The sequence below is a fragment of the Leucoraja erinacea genome, chromosome 10, assembly GCF_028641065.1.
Source record: "Leucoraja erinacea ecotype New England chromosome 10, Leri_hhj_1, whole genome shotgun sequence".
Classification (NCBI taxonomy): Eukaryota; Metazoa; Chordata; class Chondrichthyes; order Rajiformes; family Rajidae; genus Leucoraja; species Leucoraja erinaceus.
The window spans coordinates 27,452,678-27,467,785 of NC_073386.1; the positions used below are offsets into that span (position 1 = coordinate 27,452,678).

At 43.2% G+C, this 15,108-nt stretch overlaps 1 protein-coding gene across 4 annotated transcripts in view; it reads left to right on the forward strand.

Annotated features, from left to right (window-relative positions):
• The first annotated feature begins 277 nt into the window (after positions 1-277).
• Positions 278-15,108, forward strand: part of spata6 (spermatogenesis associated 6) — an 81,559-nt gene continuing 66,728 nt past the window's right edge. Inside the window, exons 1-5 of one of the 4 annotated variants that reach the window (XM_055641811.1) lie at positions 295-1,437; positions 6,998-7,156; positions 10,590-10,727; positions 13,972-14,020; positions 14,117-14,158. In XM_055641811.1, coding sequence (XP_055497786.1) covers positions 10,647-10,727; positions 13,972-14,020; positions 14,117-14,158 — 172 coding nt within the window. In that variant the 5' untranslated portion in view covers positions 295-1,437; positions 6,998-7,156; positions 10,590-10,646. Of the gene's footprint in view, positions 1,438-6,997; positions 7,157-10,589; positions 10,728-13,971; positions 14,021-14,116; positions 14,159-15,108 lie in introns of all 4 variants that reach the window. The other 3 variants (XM_055641812.1, XM_055641810.1, XM_055641809.1) reach the window with 3 other exon arrangements.

Below are 15,108 nucleotides of genomic sequence, written 5' to 3' on the forward strand. Positions count from 1 at the left end.
TTCAGCCAAATCATTGATATACTGTAGACGGTGAACAGTTGGTGGACAATATATAAAAATAACCTTTAATACAATCTGACAATGTGCACATTAACCACATGTAATTTTTTCTATTACAAATCTCAAAAGTTAGAATACAGAGGCAAATGAATAAATGATGGATCTTTGTCCCAAACATTGTGGAGAACACTGTAGATCGTTAGATCATTGAGATTTATTAATTTTCAAGCTCTTCAAATTCTTGTTATTTTTCATTAATATTAATTTCTTTAATTTTCTCATTTGCACTGGATCCTCAGTTCACCTTCTATCTGCTGGAAAGTTGTAAAGTATTTGTTGAATTGGTCTTAAACTTCTTTATGTCTTTGTTTAATTCTAAAACACTCCCAATCTCCATCCTTACTACGTTCTGGCAATTGTATTAACTTTTTCTTTGATTTCATTTCACCTGTAAACCATGCTTGAACCTTTCCTGTTGTAATGTTATCGCTTATTTGCCATAAATATTTATAGAAGGGTGTTTTGTTTTCTTGGATCATTAATGTGCCTTTTCATCTCTTCACTGCCACTCAGTCCACCTAAGCCCAAGCGATCTCCCAGTTGCCAAACAATTTTAACTCCCCCTCCCATTCCCACACTGACCTTCAAAATTCCTTCTCTCCATAGATGCTCCTCACCTGCTGAGTTATTCCAGCATTTTGTGTCTACCTACACTGACCTTTCTGTCCTGCCCAATGCAAATTAGAGGACAGCACCTCATATTTCACTTGGGCTGCTTTCACCCCAGCGGTATGAATTTGATTTATCTAACTTCAAGTAACCCTTGCATCCCACTCTCTCCATCCCTTCCCCACCATAGTTCTCTGACTACATTCACTGTCCTCCTGATTAATGTTACTGTGTGTGTGCCTCCTGGTCATTTCCCCTAACAACGAAGCAATCTTCATTTCCTTAAATCGGCTGCTTTGATTTGCCGTGTTTACACCTTACCCCTCTATATCTCTAGTCTCCCTCTCCCCTGACTGTCTGAAGAAGTATCCCGACCCGAAACATCGCCGATTGCTTCCCTCCACAGACGCTGCCCGTCCCGCTGAGTAACTCTATGATCCAAAGATATTATAGCAGATCTGCTGCAGGATCTTTGCTATGATCTATGATCTTTGCTTCCGGCCAAAAGCTCCGCTCAATGATCTTTGCTTCCGGCTGTCCGCAACGGACGTTACGGACATAGCGTCACTTCCGTCGAGTGACGTCACGCGCGAGCGGGCGCCATGACAACGGCGCAACATTGGCGTTCGATTGGCGGCCGTTTGCATCCATTGTGGGTCCGGGTCTCCGCGTCCGGAAACTGCAACTTGTTAAGTTGAATACGTTTCTTAGCGGGGAGAAATGCCGAATAAAGTTCTGAAATTAACGGTGCATCTGAAAATCCAGGCGGTGAGTGCAGGCGGGCGGCGAGATATTTAATTGCGCGTGGAGAGGGGGGGTGGTCAGCGATCCGGGGTTGCTGGTTGGTCGGCCGTTTGATTGACGTGCTGCGGACCAATCGCATGGGGAGAAAGTGACGTCGTTTGTGGGCATTGTGAGGTGTTCAACCAATGGTGAGGCGGGGGGCGGGGATTGGCGGCAGCTGGGGAGAAACCAGGCCAGTTATGCCCCAACATGAGCATATCTCGAAGACAGACACAAAATGCTGGAGTAACTCAGCGGGACAGGCAGCATCTCAGGAGAGAAGGAATGGGTGACGTTTTAGATGAAGAGTCTCGACCCGAAACGTCACTCATTCCTTCTCTCCAGGGACGCTGCCTGACTCGCTGAGTTACTCCAGCTTTTTGTGTCTATCTTCGGTTTAAACCAGCATCTACAGTTCCTTCCTACACATGAGCATATCTCGCCTCCCCACTTGGACCATCTGGTGGTCTAGCGTTTTGTCGCTTCCCTCACTGAATTCGTGAATGAATTCTCCATTTTGTTTGGAGAAGCAGTTGATGCTGAGGAAGTAGAGAGCTGCACTGCCCAAGGAGGTTTAAACCCCTGTCTCACGATGCGAGTCCACCCACGAGTGATCCCGAGTTTATAACCAAACTCGTAATCACGTAGAATTAACGTAGCGGGAACGTCGGAACTCGTAACGCTAACGGCAGGTACTCGGGAAACTTGTTAACTCGTGAAAATCTTTCAACATGATGAAAGATTTCCACGAGTCAAATTTACTCTTGAAGTAAAAATGTTTAACTTTTAAACTCGTTGCAAGAACATAGTAGCCCGCGAGTTTACCGTAGTGACTCGTGAGTCTACCATGGGCACTCTTTAACTCAGCGGGACAGGCAGCGTCTCTGGAGAGAAGGAATGGGTGACGGGGTGACATTTCCAAAATTCTGCTGAGTCTTTGTGTTACTCCAGCACTATGTTCACTTTTTGTCAACCAGCATCTGCCCTTTCTTGTGTATGACATTATTTGTATCCGTGGCAGTTGATTGTCGCTCCCTTCAGTTTCCCAGGGGGCCGGGAAGGGACTGGAGTTGGGAGGGAATGATGGGGGGGGGGGGGGGGGGGGGGGGGAGGAGTATATGAAACGCCAAAAACGGACAGCAGAGATGTCTTTGCTATACCGCTACAATAATCGGACTATTGGGACGCTGCTGTTTCCTGGACTATGGTCATGTGAAACGACTCTTAATATACCTGTACATTTAATATAATGTACATTTAATATACCGACGATGTCTGGCAGTGAATCTCACTCTCAAATCCGTAGAATTAACAAGTATCTGTTTTTCTATGTACAGTTTCATATTTTCCACCATTTTCTCCATCTCTCCTCTTGTCCTTGGCTAACCGTTTTACAACCCAAGTTCTCCTTTCAGTAAATAATCCACCAGGGCCGAGAGGGACATCCTCAAGGCGAAGGCCGGAGATAGCATACATCTCGGAGTACACCACCTCCATCCGCTTCACCGAGTGGAAGGAGAACCGGGTAGCCGACGCGTTGTCCCGTCTACGCCGTTTTCATGGTGGCGCCCGGCATTGACTATTCTGCCCTGGCGGAGGCTCAGCTCATGGACGGTGAGGTGCTCGCCTACCGGACTGCCATCTCCGGCCTTCGCCTTGAGGATATCCCTTTCGGCCCTGGAGGAGCAACAATGCTTTGCGATGTGTCGTCCGGTCAGCCGCGCTCCATCGTGCCTGCCGCCTGGCGCCGGAGGGTTTTCAACGTGATCCACGGGCTGGCTCACCTATCCATCGACGGCACTTGTGGTTGCTCCGTTCATGTGGCACGGTCTATGCAAGCAGGTTGGCCAATAGGTCCGCACTTGCATTCTGTGCCAGACAGCAAAAATCCAGCGCCACGTCTGGGCGCCCCTCCAGAAGTTCGGTTTATCATGCCGGCAGTTCGACCACCTCCACGTGGACATTGTGGGGCCTCTCCCGCCGCACCAGGGCATCACCCACCTCCTCATGGTTGTGGACCGTTTCACGCGGTGGCCAGAGGCCGTATCGCTGGCCGATACTTCGACAGCTCCGTGCGCTCGTGCATTGTCCGTGCACTGGATTGCTCGCTTTGGAGTGCCGGTGGATATCTCTTCGGACCGGGGGCCACAGTTCACCTCCGAGCTGTGGTCGCCCATGGCTCACTTGTTGGGTGTGCGGCTGCACCACACCACGGCCTATCACATTCCAAATTTCTGTTGGAAGCAAACTTGTATTCATTCTATTCTAACCTTTCAGTTAAGGTCCAGTAATGGTGAGATACAAAGCTCAGGAGTGTTTTGGACAGAGTGTTTTGACTAGCACTGGAATGGAGAAGCATGATTATGACACAAACATTTGAATGGGGGCAACCTAAATTTAGGACTAATGTAAAATTATATGTTGTGGAACTCCTTAGTATCTCAGTATTTGATTTGGACTATTAATAGCAGCACCATTAGCTGAGAATACAACCGTGTAAGATATATAGCAGACTCATACAGCACAGAACTAGGCTCTTTGGCCCTAGAGGCCCAGTCCGTTCAAGGTGCCCTATCCAAGCTAGCAATATTTGCCTGTGTTTGCCCATATCACTTCAAATCTTTGTAATCCATGTACCTGTCTAAATATATTTTAAATGTTGTTATTGTACATGCCTCTTCTAACTCCTCTGGCGGCTTGTTCCATATGCCAATGTATGAATTATATTCAGGTTCCTATTGAATTTATTCTTTCTCCCCTTCATCCTGTGCTTTCGAGTTCTTGATTACCTACCCTAAAAAAAGACAATGTACATTCACCCTATCTCATGTCCCTCATAATTTTATGTACCTCGAGAAGATCACCACTGAGCTTCCTGCACTCTAATTAATTAAGTCCTAGCCTACCACTATATCTAAAGCCCTCGAGTCCTGACAACATCCTTCTCTACAATCTTTCCAGCTTAATAGCATCTTTCCTATAGCAGGATAACCAAAACTGAACACTATTTTCCACCGTCTTGTACAATTGTAGTATAACATCCCAACATTTAAGGATGAGTCCCCTCGACTCTGTCCAAGGACCCCAACAGTCTTTTCAGGTAAGGCAGAGGTTCACTTGCACCTCCTCCAACGTCATCTATGGTATCCGTTGCTCCAGGTGTGGACTCCTGTATATCTGCGAGACAAAGCACAGGCTTGTCAATCGTTTCGCTGAACAGTTAGTCCGCCTAAACCTACCTGATCTCCCATTTGCTCAACATAGAAACATAGAAATTAGGTGCAGGAGTAGGCCATTCGGCCCTTCGAGCCTGCACCGCCATTCAATATGATCATGGCTGATCATCCAACTCAGTATCCCGTACCTGCCTTCTCTCCATACCCTCTGATCCCCTTGGCCACAAGGGCCACATCTAACTCCCTCTTAAATATAGCCAATGAACTGGCCTCAACTACCCTCTGTGGCAGAGAGTTCCAGAGATTCACCACTCTCTGTGTAAAAAAAGTTCTCATCTCGGTTTTAAAGGATTTCCCCCTTATCCTTAAGCTGTGACCCCTTGTCCTAGACCCAACATCGGGAACAATCTTCCTGCATCTAGCCTGTCCAACCCCTTAAGAATTTTGTAAGTTTCTATAAGATCCCCTCTCAATCTCCTAAATTCTAGAGAGTATAAACCAAGTCTATCCAGTCTTTCTTCATAAGACAGCCCTGACATCCTAGGAATCAGTCTGGTGAACCTTCTCTGCACTCCCTCTATGGCAATAATGTCCTTCCTCAGATTTGGAGACCAAAACTGTACGCAATACTCCAGGTGTGGTCTCACCAAGACCCTGTACAACTGCAGTAGAACCTCCCTGCTCCTATACTCAAATCCTTTTGCTATGAAAGCCAACATACCATTCGCTTTATTTACTGCCTGCTGCACCTGCATGCCTACCTTCAATGACTGATGTACCATGACACCCAGGTCTCACTGCATCTCCCCCTTTCCCAATCGGCCACCATTTAGATAATAGTCTGCTTTCCCGTTTTTGCCACCAAAATGGATAACCTCACATTTATCCACATTATACTGCATTTGCCAAACATCTGCCCACTCACCCAGCCTATCCAAGTCACCTTGCAGTCTCCTAGCATCCTCCTCACAGCTAACACTGCCCCCCAGCTTAGTGTCATCCGCAAACTTGGAGATATTGCCTTCAATTCCCTCATCCAGATCATTAATATATATTGTAAATAGCTGGGGTCCCAGCACTGAGCCTTGCGGTACCCCACTAGTCACTGCCTGCCATTGTGAAAAAGGACCCGTTTACTCCTACTCTTTGCTCTTTAACACTTTAACTCCCCTTCCCATTCCCACACTGACCTTTCTGTCCTGTGCCTCCTCTGTTGTCAGAGTGAGGCCCAATGCAAATTGGAGGAACAGCACCTCATATTTCGCTTGGGTAGTTTAAACCCTAGCGGTATGAACATTGACCTCAAACTTCAATGTAGCTGTTGCTGTCCCTCTATCTTAATCCCCTCCCCTTTCCCAGTTCTCCGACCAGTCTTACTGTCTCTGACTACATTTTATCCCTGTACCGCTCACTTCCCAGTCATCAGTCTGAAGAAGGGTCTCGACCTGAAACATCACCCATTCCTTCTCTCCAGAGATGCTGCCTGTCCCATTGAGTTACTCCAGCATTTTGTGTCTATCTTCGGTCTCAACATCGAAGCGCAATTCCCTGATTGAAGAAGGCCAGTGTGCTAGAGCCACTTTCACCACTCTATTTACCTGTGACTATCAAGGTCTTGTACTCTCTAGCAGTAGTAGTACTATGTCGTTATACTCTCTATATAATCTCTCTTGTAATCTCTCTGCACGATAACACTCTCTGGTGTGCTACCAATCGCTGTGAAGGTTCTGCCCTGGTTTGACTTCCCAAAATGCAACACCTCACACTTACATTGCTCAGTCTGCCCACCTGATCAAGGTCCTGCTATGATTCTTGATAGTCTCCTTCACTGTCTACGATGTCACTTATTTAGTGTCATTTCCAAATTTACTAATCATGTTTTTAATTCAAAGTAAAGTCATTACGTTTTCAAAGAACAGGTTCTGGGATAACTAGAGAAGACTTTAAATTTAGATAAGCTTTAATGAGATAAGCATTGTCCAGGCTGATTTGCCAAACTTATTAATAGGTAAAGTGACTGAAGATCAGAGGGAAACGTTAAAAATGGAATTGATTATGAAACAGAACCAATTTGCATTCCTAAGCAAGTTATTTTTGCTGTGTAGTTAAATATATATATATATGGAAGTGGTAACTCAGGTTTCGTCCCTTGGAGAGATACAAAGAACAAAACATGACAAAATAAATGCAAGATTTAATAAAAAGGGAGAATGAAAATAAATATTGAAGAGATACCAATATAAATGCAACTTATTACCAGATTGAAAGAATGGTCAAGAGAAAGTGGTAGATTTGAAAACTGATAGCAGTAATAATGTAAATATGATAAAAAATATTGCAAGTGTGTTCAAAAAATTACTTTGCTTCAGTATTTACTGTAGAGGAAGAAGATAGCATGCCAGACACCACATGGAAACTAAAATTGAAACAGGGACAGGTCTGTCCAAAAGCAATATATAAGCAAAATAACATTTATGAAGAAAATAGAGTGACAAAACCCCAGGACCAGATGGTTTCCAAGAAAGTAGGTGAGAACATTGCAAATACCCTAGTTATAATTATTCAAAATCTGTTGATTTACTAATTGTTCCTTCAGATGGGAAAATGGCACATTACTGTGTATTTTAAGAGGGTTTCAGATCTGTTGTTGGGAAATTAGTGGAGGTTACAATTTACACTGAGGTGTTAGAACACCTTGAATTAATTAGAGAGTCAGATTTGTAAGACTAGTAGTGCTTAACAAAACTGATGTGGATTTTATAGAGGAGATTGTCAATGGTTGCTATTTATATAGATTTCCAGAGGTCAGTTGATTTGGTCCCACGCATTAGTACATTTTAAAATCATTGGATTGAAGACATATCTTTGACCCGTTTAAGGGATTGGGCTGAATAGCAAGAAAAATAATGGGTTTAACAGGCAGTTTCTTTAACTGGCTGGATATGACTTATGTCACTATATTTTAATGAATTAGATAATGTGCTGAAAAGTTGTACATCCATTTTTGTTGACACAGATGAACGGTTTTGTAAATCATAGTCATGCATTGAGCCAGTATTCACGTGGGCCAGACTTCTATCCTCTAACCATTCTATCTTTCTGTGATGCAACATTTGTCCTTTTTATTGCATCCCTTCCCACTGTCCATGAACTTTTATTCTTTCCAGGTGAAACAGTAATACATTTTTCCTTCAAAAATTGGGGGAGTGCAGAACCAAGGGCTACAGTTTAAGAATAAGGGGTAAGCCATTTAGAACGGAGATGAGAAAACACTTTTTCACAGAGAGTTGTGAGTCTGTGGAATTCCCTGCCTCAGAGGGTGGTGGAGGCCGGTTCGCTGGATACTTTCAAGAGAGCTAGATAGGGCTCTTGAAGATAGCGGAGTCAGGGGATATGGGGAGAAGGCAGGAACGGGGTACTGATTGTGGATGATCAGCCATGATCACATTGAATGGCGGTGCTGGCTTGAAGGGCCCAATGGCCTACTCCTGTACCTATTGTCTATTGTTTGTCAAATTTAGTTTCTTACATTTGGTATTCATGATGTCTTCCCATTTACACTGGAAAATCTAAACACAGATTGGGTGACTACAAATATCTCTAAAATTAAAACTGAAAATGCTGAAATGATTCAGAATATTATGGTACATGTGTGGGAAGAGAAACAGAGTTAATATTTAAGGGTGAAGCCCTTTGTCAGACCCTGCATCACAACTACCTTTGTTCAGTCTGCAAAGATGGGCATGTGTCATTCTGTTACATTTCTTGCCATCACATCATAGTTCTCATTTGTGCTGGGATTTCTTATTGCTACATGAGCTATTAGCCTCTCTCTTCATACACCTGACAGATTTGGTGTAGAGGCAGTAACCCTATTCATTTGAATGATTTGAATGAATGGCATTGGCCTTGCAGAATAAAAGGGAAAAGCTTAGGGTGGATTTTTGTTCAAGCTTCTCTCCCTTATTTTTCTTCCTTACTTAGTTTCCTTAAATCCTCTTAAATTTATTTTTAATTTTTTAACTTATAAATCAATTTTAATAATCCGGAGTTGCCACGGTGTTCCAGATATGCCATCCGAGACCACCTCACTGATAAATTCTAACTATTTTCCTGATGTATCAGCCCTCGAGTCAGTCAATAGACAATAGGTGCAGGAGTAGGCCATTCGGCCCTTTGAGCCAGCACCGCCATTCAATGTGATCATGGCTGATCATCCCCAATCAGTAGCCCGTTCCTGCCTTCTCCCCATATCCCCTGACTCCACTATCTTCAAGTGCCCTATCTAGCTTTCTCTTGAAAGTATCCAGAGAATCGGCCTCCACCGCCCTCTGAGGCAGAGAATTCCACAGACTCACAACTCCCTGTGTGAAAAAGTGTTTCCTCATCTCCGTTCTAAATGGCTTACCCCTTATTTTTAAACTGTGGGCCCTGGTTCTGGACTCCCCCAACATCGGGAACATGTTTCCTGCCTCTAACGTGTCCAAACCCTTAATAATCTTATATGTTTCAATATAATCCCCTCTCATGCTTCTAACGCCAGAGTATGCAAGCCCAGCCGCTCCATTGTCTCAGCATATGACAGTCCTGCCATCCCGGGAATTAACCTTGTAAACCTACGCTGCACTCCCTCAATAGCAAGAATGTCCTTCCTCAAATTAGGGGACCAAAACTGCAGACAATACTCCAGGTGTGGTCTCACTAGGGCCCTATACAACTGCAGAAGGACCTCTTTGCTCCTGTACTCAACTCCTCTTGTTATGAAGGCCAACATGCCATTCGCTTTCTTCACTGCCTGCTGTACCTGCGTGCTTACTTTCATTGACTGATGAACAAGGACCCCCAGATCCTGTTGTACTTTCCCTTTTCCCAAATTGCCACCATTTAGATAATAATCTGCCTTCCTGCTTTTGCTACCAAAAATGGATAACCTCATATTTATCCACATTAAACTGCATCTGCCATGCATCTGCCCACTCACCCAACCTGTCCAAGTCACCCTGCATTCTCATAGCATCCTCGTCACAGTTCCCACTGCCACCCAGCTTTGTGTCATCTGAAAAATTGCTAATGTTACTTTGAGAATCCCTTCATCTAAATTATTGATGTATGTTGTAAATAGTTGCAGTCCCAGCACCGAGCCTTGCGGTACCCCACTAGTCACTGCCTGTCATTCGGAAAGGGACCCGTTAATCCCTCCTCTTTGTTTCCTGTCTGCCAACCAATTTTCTATCTACCCCCAATACCATGTGCCCTAATTTTGCCCACTAATCTCCTATGTGGGACCTTATCAAATGCTTTCCGAAAGTCCAGGTACACTATATCCACTGGCTCTCCCTTGTCCATTTTTCCAGTTACATCCTCAAAAATTTCCAGAAGATTAGTGAAGCATGATTTCCCCTTTGTAAATCCATGCTGACTCGGACCGATCCTGTTACTGCTATCCAAATGTGCCGCTATTTCATCTTTTATAATTGACTCCAGCAACTTCCCCACCACCAATTTCAGGCTAACTGGTCTATAATGATTTTCAGTGATGGTAACCAATTCTCTTTATTTTGACTAAAAATCCAGTTAAAAATGCTTTCTACAGTTTTACAGGCATTCTGTGTATAATATATAAGAAATGCAAAGTTTGAACTTTTACGTTTTTTTTAGGGAATGGGGAAATTTACATTTGACAAGTTCAAATTTATAATATAACCATTAATCGTGATTACTGATTGCTTTAAGACATGAATATAAAGACAAAATTGCCATAAAATGTGAAAGAGATGGAACTGGTGGCAAATTAAACATCAATTGTTGAATTGTGGATAGATTATGAAGGGGCTTTAATAATTGAAAGGGCAAGAATTGCTTAATTATTAAAAATGAGTCTTCTCAATTGATGTTGTTATTAGATTGTATTATTCTATTATCACAATTGTAATTCTTGTTATTTGAAATTATATATTTTAGGTTTCATGTCCTGGGGTATATCTACCGGAAAAGGATGATGTCTACGTTAGTGTATGCATGTTGGGAAAGTTCCAGAAAACCAAATTTCTCCCTTCTGTCTTTCCATTGACCTTCAATCACAAAATGAAGTTTGAAAAGGTACAACACAAACTGTTCAGTCATTTTATAAAGAACGAAGCAGTTCGAAACATTGGAAATGTAAATGATGGAAATAAGTATCGAATCGGGAAGTGGAAAAGTATGGTTCAAAATGAATTATTTCCGATGAAGGGCCTTCATCTGGACTATTAAATATATCTGCCCTTTCTGATGTGTTGGTGGGCCATTGTGTAATTCAGTTACTGCTTTTATTTGGTATTTTCTGAACACAAAGGACTTTTTCATTTGCAGTTTAGTAACATAAATTTAAATATTTGAATTTGCATACCATTTTCTATATTTCAAAGTTATTATGCTTACATGAATACATTTTCAAAACTTAGTGGAGACACCATTTGTCCAATTTCCATGCTACTCGTGTGATACTCATACATCTTGGGATACTCTACGTCTTGGAATGTTCATACTTTAACAACCTATGACATATCAGAAACGGAATAGTGGTCCTATATAAAAACATAGATGTCGAAGGTAATTGGGTCAAGGCACACAGGTGGAATTTATTTGTTATAAATCATAAACTGTTCTTATTTTTATTTCTATTGCAAACTCTTTGTCCACATTTTCAATGATCTCTGATGTAGGCGATTGTGTATTAAATTTGATCAATTACAATTACATTTCTTTTGTGTACAGGCACTCCTTGACTTGTGTACGTTATACTCACAATTAGTGTAAACAATTCGCAATTAGATGGTCCCGTTTCCTAAATGATCTATGTCATTGCAATCGTGTTTGTAGAATCATTTCAGAGTGAGTTAAACAGAGAAACCACTGATTCTTTTTGAAACTTTTTCCTTTCCTCTACTATGAATGGAAACTTAAAATTGTAACTGGATGGAGAATCGGGCGAGTTCTGTCAAGCCCAGGCTCGCATCTCTGAGGGATTTAGATGATTTGTAGTCATGAGGTTAGGTCTCAGCTGGTTTAGACATGCGAGGCAGGTGGTCTTTGCCACGATCCGAGGGTTTAATAAAAGTGAGAAACACAAATTTAGCAAAGGGAGGATGGTGACGGCTCACCATTACTTCATAGATATAAAAGCGATGCCCGGGCTCGGTGCTATTCTAGTTTCAGCCACAGCAGGTGTGACATTGGGAAGGCTAGCGAGAACAAGGGAGGTGGTGCAGAGCAACTCCCGGCTGAGTGTCCAACATCTTCCACAAGGTGCACCAGCGAGTGCTTCACCAGCTGCCATACCCTCCAGTTGACGCAGAGCCGCCAATACCTTCCACCTTACCTCTGGGGAATGGCCTTGTTGGCAAAGTGATGGCCAACAGGATGAAGCGGCAGCCGATGAGAGGGGCGAGAACCCCACAGTGACCGAGCGTCTCCTGTCGGCGGCAGTGACCTGAAGAAAGTGATGTTGACCAGGGTCTAGGCTAGCAGCTTTGACACCTTGTTTTAAGGTGAAAGTTTAAAGAAGGCTTATTCAGTCTGAAGAGGGGTTCCGCCCCAAAACGTCACCTATCCGTGTTCTCCAAAGATGATGCTTGATCTGCTGAGTTATTCCATTGTTTTGTGATGTATGAGCTCACATTGTGCTCACCTTGTGCAGGTGAGGAAAGAACTGAATAGACTCCGCCTAGGCAAAGCCAGGGGTCCCGAGGGTGTGAACCCTCGGGTACTCCAGGCATGTGCCAGCCAGTTGTGTGGAGTACTCCAACATATCTTCAACCTGAGCCTGAGCCTGGAGAGGGTTCTGTGATGTGGAAAACATCCTGCCTGGTTCCTGTACCAAAGAGGTACCAATGATCCACACATCATGAGGTCCCTGGAGAGGCTGGTACTCACTCACCTGCAACCCTTGGTTAAACCCTACCTGAACCCCCTGCAGTTTGCTTACCAAACAAAGGTGGGGGTTGAGGATGCCACCATCCAACTGCTCCATTGTTCTTATGCTCACCTGGAAAAGCCGGGAACCACTGTGAGAGTCATGTTTTTTTACTTCTCCAGTGCTTTGAACACCATCCGGCCTGACGAAGATGCGGGTGGATGCTCCATTGGTGTCCTGGATCACCAACCACCTGAATGGACGACCACAGTATGTCAGGCTATAGAGGGAGAGGAGGGCAGTGGGGGAGGTGAGGGGCTATAGTGGGGGATAGAGGGATAGGAGTGGGGTATGGAGGGGAGAGGAGTTATGGAGGGAGGGAATGATTGAGTGTAAGGGAAAGGAGGAATTGGGGAGGGGAGGAGGAGAGGAGAATGAAGAGGGAGGGTGAAGAGGAGGGGAGAGTGCTGGGGGGTGAGGGGAAAGGAGCCACGCCTGCGCAGTTGGGGGCTATTGGTGAGTGGTGGAATATTGGGGGACCAGGTGAGTGGTGGAATATTGCGTTGGAGAACGGGTTGCGTTGGGGACCAGGCTTTCCGTGTGACAGGGACCTAACGTGTCCCACTTAGTCTAGTGGAAGTATAAAACTGAAGTCACAATGTAGGACAAAACAATTGATACCAGAAAATTTGCAGCTAGTTATCTCTCAATTTGAAATGCAGAATTTCCACTTCATCCTGAGCTCCACTACCTGTCCAATGATTACAAACCCTCCTTTGCTGATAAGATGTATTTTGTCCCCTTGTGTGTTCCCCTTCAAGGTATTTCTTGCCACGTGTTATTTTGCGCTCTTTTCTCATTTGACTTAACCATTTTCTTCATCATCCCATAGTTGAGTTATTGTGCTCTGGCATTATCTTCCTAAACCCAAACAATGTCTTCCCACCTTTCAAACTAGCTCAAAATATTGTTTTTAACCATTGCTAGATCTCATTGATATTGTCTGACCTCCTCCAAATCTTCCTTTTTCCTTGTCATTTGTTTGAGAATGTGCTGTTTTTCCTGTTCCTATTTAGCAGATAGCACTTCATAATTGCAGCCCTTTGGAAATAATTCAGTTGGCTTTCTTTTAAATAACAGATCTACGCTATATTGCATTGCAGGATATTCTATATTCTGAAAAACTTTTGTTGTAACATCATTTGTACTATACAAATTACCCAAACAAATTCATTTGAGATCTGACTTGAAATGACTAATAGTTCAGTGCATTACACGCTACATTAATTGCAAAATGCATTGTATGAATAAAAAATTGTTGCTATTGACCATTTTAATGTTTTATTTTAGATTAAAATGTTATATTGCTCCAGATTAGTAATTGTTTACTGAAGCCTCGTATGATTTTTTTGCAGTTAATCTTCAACTTTCTCTTTTATATAAACACAGAACTTTCCAGAAGCTATGAATCCCGGGGATGTTGCGGACTTGCTGGAAAGTAAGAATAATGCATTATATTTCTAACAGTAAATTATTATTTAATTATTACTGATGTTCACTTATGATTTTCTGATTCTCTCTTTTTCTTTCACAGTGGACACAACTAAATTTGAATTGATACAACTGACTCCACCAGGTACGATGAAAATGTGCAAAAATATCAAAATGTTCAGATATTGTTTGCTTAATGGAAATGCATTTTGTAAAGATCGCTATCTTCACTGGAGTGCCAATATATATATATATATATATATATACACACACAGTAAGCCATGATTATCTGAGATCTGAAAATGCATTTACACTCTCATACATAGCTGAGAAAGCACAAATGGGAAAAAGTATTTTGTAAGGGAACACAAACTGTCATATTTTGTAGGCTTCATATCAAGGAAATTTCTTCAAGCTTCTTAATTCTGTTATTCACTCACTTCCAGCTGGGGTGTTTTTTATTTTTACTGTCTCTTTGATATTTATTCATAAGTGTTGCCCTTTTGTAGGCATGCAGGTTTAACAAACAATGCAGGACTTGATGCAGGTCCCAACCTGAAACCTCCACCATCCCTATGCCCTCACAGATGTTGCCCAATCCATTGCTCCAGCAGTTTTGTTTTGTTCCAGATACACCACCTGCAGTCTCTTGTGTTTCTTTGACTTATTATTGCACAGGACATACTCAGGTAATTGTGACAGTCGAGTCTGGCAAGTTTTAGAATTATGATTATGTGAATATTATGTAACTAATCAGTGGAGCAGCTCTTAGAATTTAGGTCTCACTGAAAATTGACTAGGAGATACTTCACCATGTCTGAATTTGGTGCAGTTGTTGTTCCTCTGGCTGTGGCCTCAGCTTACTCCAGAGCTCTGTCCAGGGAGCCGAGTGGTTACCATCATGCAGGCAGTGTCCACTATGCTGGTCTTCAGCTCCATCTGGCCTGTCTGTTGTTAACGGGGATCAGAGCGACATACAAGGGGGATTATTATATGAAGGGGGGGGTGAAGGGGGAAACTTTAATTCTTAGTCCCCTACCTGGTTGGAGAGGCGGGGAGCGGGCAATGCCTTACCGGGTCGCCGTGCAGTAAGCT